General features: G+C 42.0%; 2 protein-coding genes and 1 long non-coding RNA gene across 21 annotated transcripts in view; 2 read left to right on the top strand and 1 right to left on the bottom strand.

The window, feature by feature from the left end:
- The window catches only part of susd1 (sushi domain containing 1), a 20,712-nt gene extending 15,443 nt beyond the window's left edge, over positions 1-5,269 (top strand). For 10 of the 19 annotated variants that reach the window (XM_074637202.1, XM_074637205.1, XM_074637195.1 and 7 more), the window contains 8 exons: positions 355-534; positions 1,022-1,186; positions 1,334-1,428; positions 2,059-2,245; positions 2,393-2,486; positions 3,136-3,391; positions 3,493-3,532; positions 3,722-4,023. In XM_074637202.1, the coding sequence (XP_074493303.1) occupies positions 355-534; positions 1,022-1,186; positions 1,334-1,428; positions 2,059-2,245; positions 2,393-2,486; positions 3,136-3,391; positions 3,493-3,532; positions 3,722-3,858 (1,154 nt within the window). In that variant the 3' untranslated portion in view covers positions 3,859-4,023. Of the gene's footprint in view, positions 1-354; positions 535-1,021; positions 1,187-1,333; positions 1,429-2,058; positions 2,246-2,392; positions 2,487-3,135; positions 3,392-3,492; positions 3,533-3,721; positions 4,024-5,113 lie in introns of those variants that run through there. The other 9 variants (XM_074637204.1, XM_074637203.1, XM_074637201.1 and 6 more) reach the window with 4 other exon arrangements.
- LOC141768816 (uncharacterized) overlaps positions 1-7,868 on the bottom strand; it is a 20,148-nt gene extending 12,280 nt beyond the window's left edge. The window contains exons 1-2 of the long non-coding RNA XR_012594220.1: positions 7,736-7,868; positions 3,700-3,812 (exon numbers count right to left, since the gene is read on the bottom strand). This is a non-coding gene — a long non-coding RNA (uncharacterized LOC141768816). The remainder of the gene's footprint in view (positions 1-3,699; positions 3,813-7,735) is intronic.
- Positions 7,707-12,763, top strand: zbtb26 (zinc finger and BTB domain containing 26). The gene is made up of 2 exons (XM_074637206.1): positions 7,707-7,845; positions 9,470-12,763. Exon 2 carries the CDS (start codon positions 9,501-9,503, stop codon positions 10,791-10,793), a length of 1,293 nt encoding a protein of 430 aa, XP_074493307.1. The 5' UTR covers positions 7,707-7,845; positions 9,470-9,500; the 3' UTR covers positions 10,794-12,763.

Here is a 12,763-nt window from a genome sequence, read left to right as displayed (position 1 = left end):
CTAAGCTAAGCTAACTGGCTGCTAGCTGAAGCTTCATATTTACCATAGAGCAAATAAGCAAATAAGCCTATTTCCCAAATTGTCAAACTCTTGCTTTAAAATATAAGTAACAGTATATTACTGTTTTGTAAACAGTCACGGTATGATGATGTAGTATGGTGCCAATTCTATACTTGCATATTCATATGAGGTATAAACATAGAATATATATAAAGAGAGTTTGCTACTTGTTCTCATTATGTACCATCGACAGCTGTCATGGAGCATTTGACTGTGCTATGTGTGTTTTTCTTTGTCATGTATTGCATGCCTGTTAATAGCACACAGTTTGTGCTAATTCATGTCTGTGTGCAGAAGTAAGCTGTGGGCCCCCACTAACCCTCCCCCACACTAACCTCCGGTGGGATGGCACCAGTAGACCGGGCAGTGTGGTGCTGTACGAGTGCACGGAGGGATTTTACCAGGAGAGGGAAACTAATATTTCGACATGTCTACTATCAGGACAGTGGGGGGAAGTGTCTGTAAAGTGCAAAGGTACAGTGATAATCTCTATACATGGACATGCTCCTATTACACTGTGGAAGATTCACTATTTGTGATTTTTTTTTTTTTTTCTTTTAACATGTCGTTGATATATTTTTATTGATGCTTTGATTTGAAGTGAATGCTCAGGATTATATTCAGTTGTGGTTAGAGGCTCACTTGTATATTCCTGTTTGGGCTCTATGTTCTGTGCTTGTTGCAGATTTTGAGGTAAATTGGTGAAAAATTATATTTTGTAATTTTCACAGTCCCGAGACACGCTGGTAATTTACATCATTCTGTGATCAATCTGCTGCTGCCTGAATGTTAAGGAACAACATGTGACTTATTTGACTTCACTCAGCAATGGCTTTTACCACCTGATGACTCGGAACACAAACACATAATGTGTGGAATATACTGTATTATAATCATGCTAATAAGGACCTGCAATACTTGCAATCAATGAGCTAACCGATCAGTGTTATTGTTTTCTTAGCCAAATGTGGCCCGGTTCCCTTCCTCGCCAACTCAGAGGTGATTTGGCATAACAGGAGCATGGTGATCCACCGCTGTGTGGATGGATATCACAGCTGGAGGGGCAGCAACGTCTCTGTGTGTGGCAGCTCTGGAGTGTGGCAGACAGCTACACTGAGATGCATAGGTGAGTAACAACATAACCCCACTAGGAACATCTGTAAATTGCAATGTTCATTAGGCCTCATGAAATAATAGCATCTGGATGGGTATGATGCGTGTATGATGTGACTGAAGATTGTGTGTACCTTCACTCTCTTTATATCTCTTACAGAAATAAAGCCACCTGTCAGTCACCTAGTTGTCCTCAATGAAAAATGTCTGCATTGGAGAGCAGAGAAGCATGAGGAGGATACAGAAGTATACAAGGTAACAGGAGATTTCATCCATTGACAGGAGCACCATCACAGGAGCAAAGCAATGTACTGCTGTGGATCGGGGGCAGCAACAAAACATGTATTTAGAATATTTTTCAACGGGGAACTGAACTGAAAGTGAATCTTATCTATACTGTTTTGTCAACGGTTTTTGGCAGCTTTGAAGAGAGCATAGATAAGTTTCCCTTACAGTTCAGTTCTCCGCCCTAAAGGTCTTTCTGACAGCAAGATAAAGCAGTGAAAATATTCTAAATATAGAGAACTCTTAAACGGATACTGATTTTTTTAGGAGAGCCTTTCTTTTAGGTGGATAAAATATGTTTTACTGCTGACCCCGTCCACAGCACTACATTGCTTTGCTCCCGTGCTGTTGCTCCTGTCTGCTTCTCCAAACTGGGGCGTGCCGACCGCCAACTTCTGTAAGTAATACACTGACAATGGATAAGTACTTCATACAACCCCACTTCAAAACACCCAAACTATCCCTTTAACTTCATTCTCTGGTTATATGTGAATGTGTATGGACAGTTTAGCATTTATCATGCAAAACCATACATTTGTTTTACCTTCATGGAGGTTTTTGTGACCGTGACTGATGCCACATTGGATGTAACCATTCCAGGTGACATACATAGGATCCAGAGACTACCAGAGCTCCTTTCACGATACAAGAAAGCAGTTTCTGAGCTCTAAGGCAGACCAGCTGGAACTCTGTCTGAACCTGCTTCCAGTCACAAACTACAGCATCTCCATCATTGCAGTGTCTTCCAGATTCACTATCACCATCACCACCAACACAAGTTTACCAGGTATCATTATACAGCCGACTCTTACATTTACTCTACTCTGACTAAATGTTTCCCTGCATTGAACTGGAACTACTGTATTTAGGACTGATGTAACTCTATTTCATTTGATGCGGTCTTCTTTATACTGAACCTAATAACATTTGGCAGTGCCTCCAGCACCAGTTGTCTACTATAGAGAATTTGAGACTCCTGTACCAACTCTGAGGCTACGCAGATCACCCAACACACTGGACCCAATAAGGTAACCACCAAGATATGTGAGCAGCTCTTCTGTTCTAGGTTAAAGGGGAAAGTAAAAACCCTATGAGATAAAACATCAACTTCAAACATCAAACAACAACATCATGCACCTTCATGCTTAAAATGACCTACTAATGTCCCCAATTTATAATGCTGGTTGAGTTTGCAGTTTTTAGTTTGTACTGTAGCTGGCATCGGTACGAACCATGTCTTACTGACTTGTCGCCAAGGAGGCTAAATATCGCTCCAAACATCCGCTAAATTTTGAGGAAAAACTTGCATGGCCATTTTCAAAAGGGTCCCTTGACCTCTGACCTCCAGATATGTGAATGAAAATGGGTTCTATGGGTATGTCATTGTTTTGTGTTGTTAATTGATTTCCAGTAATAAATATATACATACATTTGCATAAAGCAGCATATTTGCCCACTCCCATGTTGATAAGAGTATACAATTCTTGACAAATCTCCCTATAAGGTACATTTTGAACGTATAAAAAATGTGATTAATTTGCGATTAATTGTTAATTAACTATGGGGAATCCTGCAATTAATCGCGATTAAATATTTTCATCGATTGACAGCCCTAGTATTAACATATCTTTATTTATGGCCATATGGCTATGCTTTTTTTTGTCTTTCATTTTGCAGTTTGTACCAGGTGTTTGTGCTTCCTGTAGAGGGGATTATGATGTTTGACTGTTCCTCTCCTGCGAGCTCGGGCCCCTCAAGCGAAATAAAATCCTCAACAGAGTACATCACTGCCCAGATTGATGTCAGACATGTCGGGACAGAGATGAACTTTACTGTAGGAGATGGACTCGACTATGGAGGCTTCTTTAATGCACCACTGGAGAATGGCCGGAACTATTATATCATCTTGCGAGCTGTCAGTCAGTGGAAATCGGTGGGTGCAATTAAGTATCAGTATAAATATGTATTGACTTAGAAACTGCATCAGACTTTGCAGTTTACTTGTTAAAGTACCTGAATGTTTTCTCTCTTTAGGCTTTAAAAAGTTCCTGTGTCCTGTGGGCTAAAGTAAGAGGTAATTCACTGGCCAAAATAACCTAATCAGATAGTGTCATTTTTAAAATGATGATTTTTGGATTAAGATTTATTTTGGGAAATGACATTTTACCTAGTTACAACATTCTGAAGGTAGAAGGCAATAGAGAGTATTTTAAACAAGTAGATGTATAAAGTGATACTCACAGACAGCGTTTCCTTGTTCCAGATACATCCTATGTTCTGAGGGTTTCATCTCTGGTTGCTGCTGCATCAATAGGACTGGTTGCCTTGGTCATTTTGGGCAGATACAGTTTCACCTGGTATGGAGGATGGTACAATACAGTATATTACACACCCTGTTAATATCATTTCATGTGTGAAACAGCGGTATGTTAATTCAATCAAATGTTCACAGTCTAAATTGATTCTAGTGTTTCTGGAAGTACAAAAGATTAAGTACATGCATGATCAGTGGATAATTCAATATTAATATTATTGTTATGCTTTATTGAACCATTTATTCATAACATAGTAGTTATGAATTGTAATCATAGCCTGCAAATTAAATATTCATTTTTGTTTTGTTTCTGGTGACAAAATACAGCAATACTGCATAATATAGTAAAAGTGGCCTGTTATATTTCACTATGAACTAGAATTGCACTCGGAGAGCGCAGAACTTCGCCAAGGTGCCTGACTTTAAAAACAGATCACAGCTCACAGCTGGCGGTACCGTGAGGTGGTCGGCTCATTATTAACACGGTGTGTTTCCGTGTAACGTATCGGCGGATGCCTCTCTCATTCAGCAGCCTCGTCATGTCTGTATAACGTTACACTACGTTGTCTCTCATCCCGTCATCTACCGCTTTTTCCTTTCTCACCGCTGACGGCCAGCAGCATCCGCTCACACATCCACACACGTATCTCTCTGCTCTCAGAAGGAGGAAGAAGGCGGGTCACACGTCATCAACGCGTCATCAGTTACACTGTGCATGTGTTATACCCTGTGGTCTTAATGCTGAAGTAGACGAGATTGGAGCACATATGATTTAAAAAATATATTTTTATAAAACGGTCGCTATATTGTGACAGTAGTACATGAAACAGGTAACCTGAAAAAAAATCATATTCCTCTGTGTCCTCCGGTGCTCCTAACGGAATCTGCAAGATTTCACAGACCGGAGGACAACAAGCAGTAAGAGCTGACCTGAGGTCTGCTGTCTAGCAGCCGTCTATGAGAGCCAGCTAGATTTTTTAAAGCCTGTAAACAGAGCCATAATGAGGCGCAGAAGTCTAGTTATCTCTCAGAACACTTGAATTACAATATGCTGAAAGGTTATGATGGAATTTTTGCCCAATGACGCCAAAAATATACTGCCTACTGCCACTTTAATGCTCAGGCCGATTGGAATTCTTAAAAACATTCCTGAACCCCGATCACGATCCGGATCGCCACCAAAAAATTTCATTTAAATCCATCACAAACTTTTGGAGTAATCCTGCTAACAGACAGACAAACAGACAAACAAACAAACCAACGCCGGTGAATACATAAGGTAAAACACAGGACATGTAATAGTAATTGAATGACCTGGTTTCCTTCTGTCTTCTTTTCCAGGTTTCTCAAGCGGACACGACACTCCTAGTGCTGATGCTCTGTCATTTTATTTGTCAGTATATGACAAATTAAATAACAGTCATGACTTCCTATCTGTACATTTTGTTTTGTACATTTTGTAAATATTTATAATAAAAAAATTTTACACTTCATGAATGCTTGAATGATTATTGGATGGGAATATGTAAGTAGTATAATACTGTTATATTTGCACGTGCATGGGAACGCACGACCCCCCGACCCCACCCACCGAGGACCCCCCCTTTGTGTCAACACTTAAGGATCGCTTAATGATGCTGATCCTACGGTGTGTTCCAATCCGCATACTTCTGTACTTACACTCACTATTTTGAGTGCATAAGTGCGTTCCAATTGGGAAGTACGGCAAAATGCAGTGCACTCAAAGTACCCGGATGTTGTACTCAAAACGGTCAGATCGTTGAGTGTGGAACGCTGGACACTTTCCACACTCATTTGCCTCCATCTTGGCTACGTAGCGGAAGGGGCGGAGCCACGACCACTATTCAAACAGACGTAGATAACAGAATAAAACAATACAATACGTAAATATACCGGTGCATTTTCAGCCAACAGGAAGACACATCGTAGGTGTAGGCTACGACGTTGGAAACGTAATTTACACTCTGCTTTCATTTTTTTTCAGAAGATAATTTGGAGGGTAGCGAGCCGCTGTCAAATGTTGCGATCGTCATTTCCGGTCAGTGCGCCGCAGAGTATTCGATTTGAGACGACCCTACTCTGTTGAAATTTACGCACTACTCAAGTGAGTACAGAGTGCACAAAGTGCACTACATTGAAGTGTACTTCTGGAAGTACGTGGATTGGAACACACTCCTAGTGTTGGCTTTTCCTGCCTCAGCCTCCCGACCGCAGCCGGAGGAAACAGGGAAGACACCGGCACCCGGTCGGAGACAATAACGTAACTCGTTGCGGAGCCCCGTCACTTCACAAGACACGGGAAACCTCTGTTGGTCTGGAGGAGCTGCAGCAGTTATTTCTGCACAAACGTCCACTGTACATTTACTAGATATTCTCAGTGCTAAACTAACTCTTCTGCAGTGTGTAGTGTGCGCACATGCACGTGAGGTGGAGCGAGCTGTGAGTGAAGGCAAGCAGGCAGAGGAGCAGCGGAGCAGAGTACAGCAGAGACTCTGGCCCTGGAGACCAAAGCTGCGGTCTCCTCCGCGTCCTCCGACCGCGGCCAACACTGTTTAACAGACGGGCTTCACTAGATACAACTTTATGGTTTTGGTGCGTCCATGTAGTTTGTGTTGGAGTCTGAGTCTGAACAGCGTAGCCACACGTGAGCGCGCATGGGACACCAACCCGCAATGATTTATACGTGTAAAAAGTTACAAACAGTCCCTTTAAAGGCTCCATATTGTAAAAAGTGAGATTTCATGTCTTTTATATTATAAGGCAGGTTCAAGTGCTATATAAATACTGTGAAAGTATCAAAATGCTCAATATACGGAGAAATACACACAGCCCGTATTCAGAAACTGTGCGTTTGAAACAAGCCGTTAGGATTTCTGTACATTTGTGATGTCACAAATACACAATATGTAGATCATTACACGATTTTAAACGTAAACATTCTAAATGTGTCCCAGTTTTTTTCCTGTTGCAGTGTATGTAAATAACATCAGCTGACAGGAAGTAAACATGGACCCAAACTGTTGCCTAGCAACACAATTCCGTTGCAATTCCGTTGAAATGCACTAAAACGGAGCGTTTCAGACAGAGGGTAAATACATTAAATCATGTAAACATGTTCTAGTAGAAACACAAAATACAAGTATGAACCTGAAAATGAGCATGACATGGGACCTTTAAAGGGATTATTTGTAACTTTCAGAAATGCTTCTTAACAGCGACACCTGTGGCCGTGAAATCAACGAAAGTCAGCGTCGGGCTCGTGCTTGCTCGCTCTCAATATACCTGAACGAGCATCACTCAAAACAGTGAGGCGACACAAGTCAGCTAAAACCACAATATCACTCTATATTTCAGCTGCTTGGCAGTAATGTTAGCTGACCAGACGAAGGTCTCTCCATGAACATGATTTAGATCTGATCCTAGTGTTGGCTTTTCCTGCCTAAGTGCAGGCTGAGGCAGAGGGGCTCTCCAGCGTGTCTCCCTGCTCTCTCCGCCCGCAGCCGGAGAGAGCAGAGGAGACACCGGCATCCGGTCGGTAACGAGAAGACAACGTAAATCTCTGTAGAGCTCCGTCACTTCACAAGACACGGAAAACCTCTGTTGGTCTGGAGGAGCTGCAGCAGTTATTTCTGCACAAACGTCCCCTGTACATTCACTAGATATTCTCAGAGCTAAACTAACTCTTCTGCAGTGTGTAGTGAACGCGCGTTCACGTCTAGAGGTGGAGCGAGCTGAGCTGTCTGAGTGAAGGAGCAGGCAGAGGAGGAGTGTACAGCAGCTACACGCGAACGCGCATATGCGAGCGCGCATGTGCGACATTTATGCGCGTAATAATTAGGCTAATATTTTTGTGCTAATCTACTGCTCCACACTCCAGTCCAGTAGGTGGCGGTAATACATCTCTAAGCTGGCCAATAAACACCGAAGAAGTAGAGGGGAAACCTGGGTTTTGCATCCGGAGCAGCTCCTTCATATCCGCAGACAGACCGACAGATTCCCACCGATGACAACCCAACTTTAACTGCTTTACGAGGGTTATAAAGGGTTAACAGGTAGGCTACACAACACCTATGTCACCTTCAGTGGAAACGTAGTAATACAGGTAGTTAGTTAACGTCATCAGACAGCCTGAGATGTCAGCTAGAGAGCTAGAGAGAGGAGGAGGAGGCGATCTGTGATTGATTGTTTACATGTACCGTTGAGCTAACGCTAGCTAACGTTAGACATGGAGAGTCACTTTACACAGGATGACTTTATGTTCTCACTGTAACCCAACTAATTAACACCCTGACTACCTATTTACCCTCAAAGAAACCCCCGTACTTTGACGTTACTTTAACACTGGCGCTAAGCTAACAGACAGTCCAGTCTACTCGGACAGCGACAACCAGGTGACAATATCAGACAGCTTCACATCAGTGTTCTTATGTGTAGGCTAACCTCAGCAGCACTAGAACAAGTCAGAGTGTTTTAAACGTGTTTTACCCGCCATTGTAATTCGGCTATCAGCTGTAAACACTTTTAAACAATATTGAATCATGTTTTGCTCACCAATGTGACCCAGGGTGTTCCCAGCAGGAGAGCAGTGAAGGCTCGCTGACGTTAACAGTTATAGGATGTGATATAAATGAGATATTGTTGTTACCATGTGTTCGAGAGGATGAACGCTGAGCTGAGGAGTGGACAAAGCTTCCGAAAGTATATAGAAACATGATGGTATGTGATAAACCGCTAACTAACTAACAAACATTAGCTAGCTGACCAAACAGCCGCTCAACCGACGCTGTTGAACTAGCAGGTTTCTGAACCAGGTCAGGTTCTCTGTCTCCTCCACGAGAGCAGCACGCGCCAGGTTTGATGATGATTGAGGCTGCATCGATCGGCTGATTAATTGAACTACCACCACCTGCGTGTTAAATACACTAGCTCATTATGTATCATTTACAAATGGGCTTAATGTAGAATATAGTATATAGAGAGTTTAAAGGTCCTATATTGTAAAAAGTGAGATTTTCATGTCTTTTATATTATAAAGCAGGTTTAAGTGCTTTATAAATACTGTTTACCTATCAAAACGCTCAATATACGGAGAAATACACACAGCCAGTATTCAGTAATTGTGCGTTTGAAACAAGCCATTAGGATTTCTGTCCATTTGTGATGTCACAAATATACAATATATAGATCATTACACAGTTTTAAACATAAACATTCTAAATGTGTCCCAGTCCTTTTCCTGTTGCAGTGTATGTAAATAACATCAGCTGACAGGAAGTAAACATGGACCCAAACTGTTGCCTAGCAACGCAATTCCGTTGAAATGCACTAAAACGGAGGTTGTATACAGGTATATTCAGGCACAGTATGAGGAAAATAAAGTTTCTTTGAACATTACAGCATGTAAAGATGTTCTAGCAGAAACACAAAATACAAGTATGAACCTGAAAATTAGGACAATATGGGACCTTTAATGTGAGGAGAGACTGCAGTTGTGTATTCTTAGATTTACATCTCTTGAATTTGTATATGCAGGTATGCCTGTTCTTGAATTTGTATGTGCAAGTATGACTGCCTGTTATCTGAAGTATAACAGTTAAAGACAAAATATAAAATTCACATTATATATAGTGTGTTATTTAAGAGAGATGACACATTCTCTGAATTTGTGCTTAACAGGTGCACTGCTGCTGCTGGCCCTCGGTTCACTATGGCCCAGAACCAGGTGATCCTGCAGTTCCGCTTCGCCACGTTTGGCGACTCCATGCTGCAGAAGATGAACCTCCTACGACACCAGAGGCGCTTCTGTGATGTCACTGTGCGCATCAACCAGCTGGAGGTGCCTGGTCACAAGGTAGTGTTTGCCGCCGGCTCCTCTTTCTTGAGGGACCAGTTCATCCTTCAGCAGGACTCCAGGGAGGTCCAGATCTCCATGATCCAGGAGGCGGAGGTGGGCCGGCAGCTGCTGTTATCCTGTTACACGGGTCAGCTGGAGTTTCCCGAGCTGGAGCTTGTGCATTACCTGACAGTGGCCAGCTTCCTCCAAATGGGCCACATTGTGGAGCAGTGCACCCAAGCTCTCAACAAGTTCATCAAACCTCAGTCTGCACGCAAGCTGGAGGTGGATGTGGGTCTGAGGAGGGAGAAGAAGGAGGAGGGTTTATCGTCCCCGAGAGAGCAAGAGCGCTCTCAGGTTCGGACTGTCCATCAGGAGGAGGAGGAGGAAGTAGTGCCGGTTGGGGATGACAACAATGTCGATGGTGACGACGACGACGATGTGATCATACAGCCGATGTCCCCCCTTCAGATCGTAGGCAGACGTCCGAAGCAGGGTGTGGTGGAGAGTGATATTGCGATAGTGAAAGTGGAGTCTGTGTCTGACGAAGTGGAAAACTCCATCACTGGTCACTTCCCCACCAGCCCGCCTCCTGCCCTCCACTCTCCTGAGCCCCAGCACTCCCTCATCAACTCCACTGTGGACAGTCGTGGCAGTGAGATGGCGGTTGCGCCTGGCGTGGCTGGATACCCTCTGAGCCCCCCTCCTCCGTCCCCTCCTGCAGAGAAACACAGTGTGCACCAGAGGAACTACGACAAACCTCTCCAGTGGTACCACCAGTGCCCCAAGTGCTCCCGGGTCTTCCGCCAGCTGGAGAACTACGCCAACCACCTCAAGATGCACAAGCTGTTCATGTGCCTGCTGTGCGGCAAGACCTTCACGCAGAAGGGCAACCTGCACCGGCACATGCGCGTCCACGCCGGCATCAAGCCCTTCCAGTGTAAAATCTGCGGCAAGACCTTCACCCAAAAGTGTTCTTTGCTGGATCACCTAAACCTGCACAGCGGGGACAAGCCGCACCGCTGCAACTACTGTGACATGGTCTTCGCTCACAAACCAGTTCTCCGCAAGCACCTCAAACAGATCCACGGGAAGAACAGCTTTGACAACGCAAACGAAGGCAACCTGCACGACGGGGGGCTTGACTTTGATTTTGGCCAAATATGAAATCCGTGGGACCCTTTTTAGTAGCTTTGTTGAAGACCATCTGTCATTTAAATGGCCGTCATGAAGCCTTTACTTTACTTTAATGGAACATTGTCATCCTAAATTTATCAGTACAGCTGACACAGTTTATACAGATCTGGAGCATAGAACCTGTTATTCTTTGTCTGAGAAGCCCACGATTGCATTCTAAAAGATGGGCAGATGAGCGAACATGATGGCTGGTTTCCACAAGTGTCAGCCTCATCCTGACGGGTTTAACTGGAGAATGTAAACATGAAAGAAGACGTGTTCCTGGTCTACATTTCACTGTAGCTTCATTACTGTGGACTGTTTTTAATTTTTTTTTTCTACAATACATTGTAGATGCCTTCATATCGTACTTGAATATTCAGCACTGAAACACGTATTGACTGTACTTCATTAGTTTTATTGATGAACTAACACGTCTGTGTCTACGTCGTCCAATGAAAAATATCCATATGTATATTGTGTATACAGTCTGCTGTAGCCTTTCTTTCTTACCTGTGTGATTATGACATTATGACATCACTTCATAACTAAAGAAAACTTGAAAGAGGGTGCGTAGGAAAAATATTTTATTGAAGGCAAGCTACACCAGTGACAAATGGGATGCCAAAGTGTCTAGGGTGTTTTCTGCAACTACGTTCACTTTTGATTCTCCCAAATTAAAGAAAAATCAACCTCTATGAATTTTAACCATCAGAGTATGTAATACATATAAACAGGTACACAACATTACATATAGTGGTTAAGATTTGAATCTGTAACATGTTTATTTTTCATCACTTGTTCTTACTGAATGTCCTTACCGCAACATTACAATAACGTTCATTTTATACAATTTGCTTTTTTAATTTCTATAATATTTTCAAGACATTTGAATTCATTTTCATCAAGCTTTATTCATCATTGTAAGTATTGATATACAAAAATTTTTTAAAAATAGGGGATTTCGTGATTTTCTTTACGCCCTGAAAAATGTAGACAGTAACCATAGATGTCAGTCTTCATACACAAAAAATTAAACAATATGTTGTGTTTTATGACATATATTGAAGTTCTGATGTCTTTACAGACATATTGCAGAAATTTAATTTTTGCTAATATTGCAGATAAATGGCAGCTAGCAAGGTCTGCTACGTTAGCTTTGACTCTTAGCATCCAGTATACATGAATTCAACAGTAACATTAAGTTATTTTTTAAAATGTAGTTCAAAATACACAATTACTAAGCTGTATGGTAAGGATACACAATAAATACTTCAGAAGAAAAGGTGACCTTAACCTTGTGTCTCTGATCTTGAGGGTCACCTATGTGGGTCGCCTAACCTGTCATCCATGTGCTCACTTGTTAACTTCCGTTTCCATAGAAACTAGATTTGTTTGGCTTTGAATAAAACTTTTACTATGGTATTTGTTCGGTGTCGCGGTAAGGACTCAGAAGTGTGGGACAGGTGCATTTACATGGGAAAAAAAATCATATAAATGATTTGTTAACAAAGAAATCATTTTAATATGTTGTAAAGTAATATTTATATGAAACAATTCCATTTTAAATAATGTGATATTATAATTGAATTAGCTCATTTTATTAATATGTCAACATTGAGATCACAGTTGTGGGACATGAAGAAAAGTGGTGTTTGGACCCATAAAAAGCTTCATGACTTCTATTAAATCACATTATTTTTATGTCGAGATGGGTAATAACACTGAATATATATATTTATTTATCAAGCATTGCACTGCAAATTTGAAAATAAATCCCAAATTTCATTGCTGGGACTTAAAAATGCCCGTAGTTGCAGAAACACCCTCGTTGTGAACTGAAATGGTTCTTTTATACAGACTTTATATCTGAGGTACTATTGGACCAAAGTGACATTGTATCTGTCCTGTGTTCATGGAAGTCAATGTGTGTTATGAAATTAAAAACTGACTCTTGATCA

The sequence above is a fragment of the Sebastes fasciatus genome, chromosome 6, assembly GCF_043250625.1.
Source record: "Sebastes fasciatus isolate fSebFas1 chromosome 6, fSebFas1.pri, whole genome shotgun sequence".
In the NCBI taxonomy this organism is placed as follows: domain Eukaryota; kingdom Metazoa; phylum Chordata; class Actinopteri; order Perciformes; family Sebastidae; genus Sebastes; species Sebastes fasciatus.
This window is presented reverse-complemented; position numbering and strand designations above follow the sequence as displayed.

What these genes read in the sequence shown, in the direction of transcription:
- zbtb26 (XM_074637206.1), top strand. Translation starts at nt 9,501, where the DNA reads ATGGCCCAGAACCAGGTGATCCTGCAGTTCCGCTTCGCCACGTTTGGC.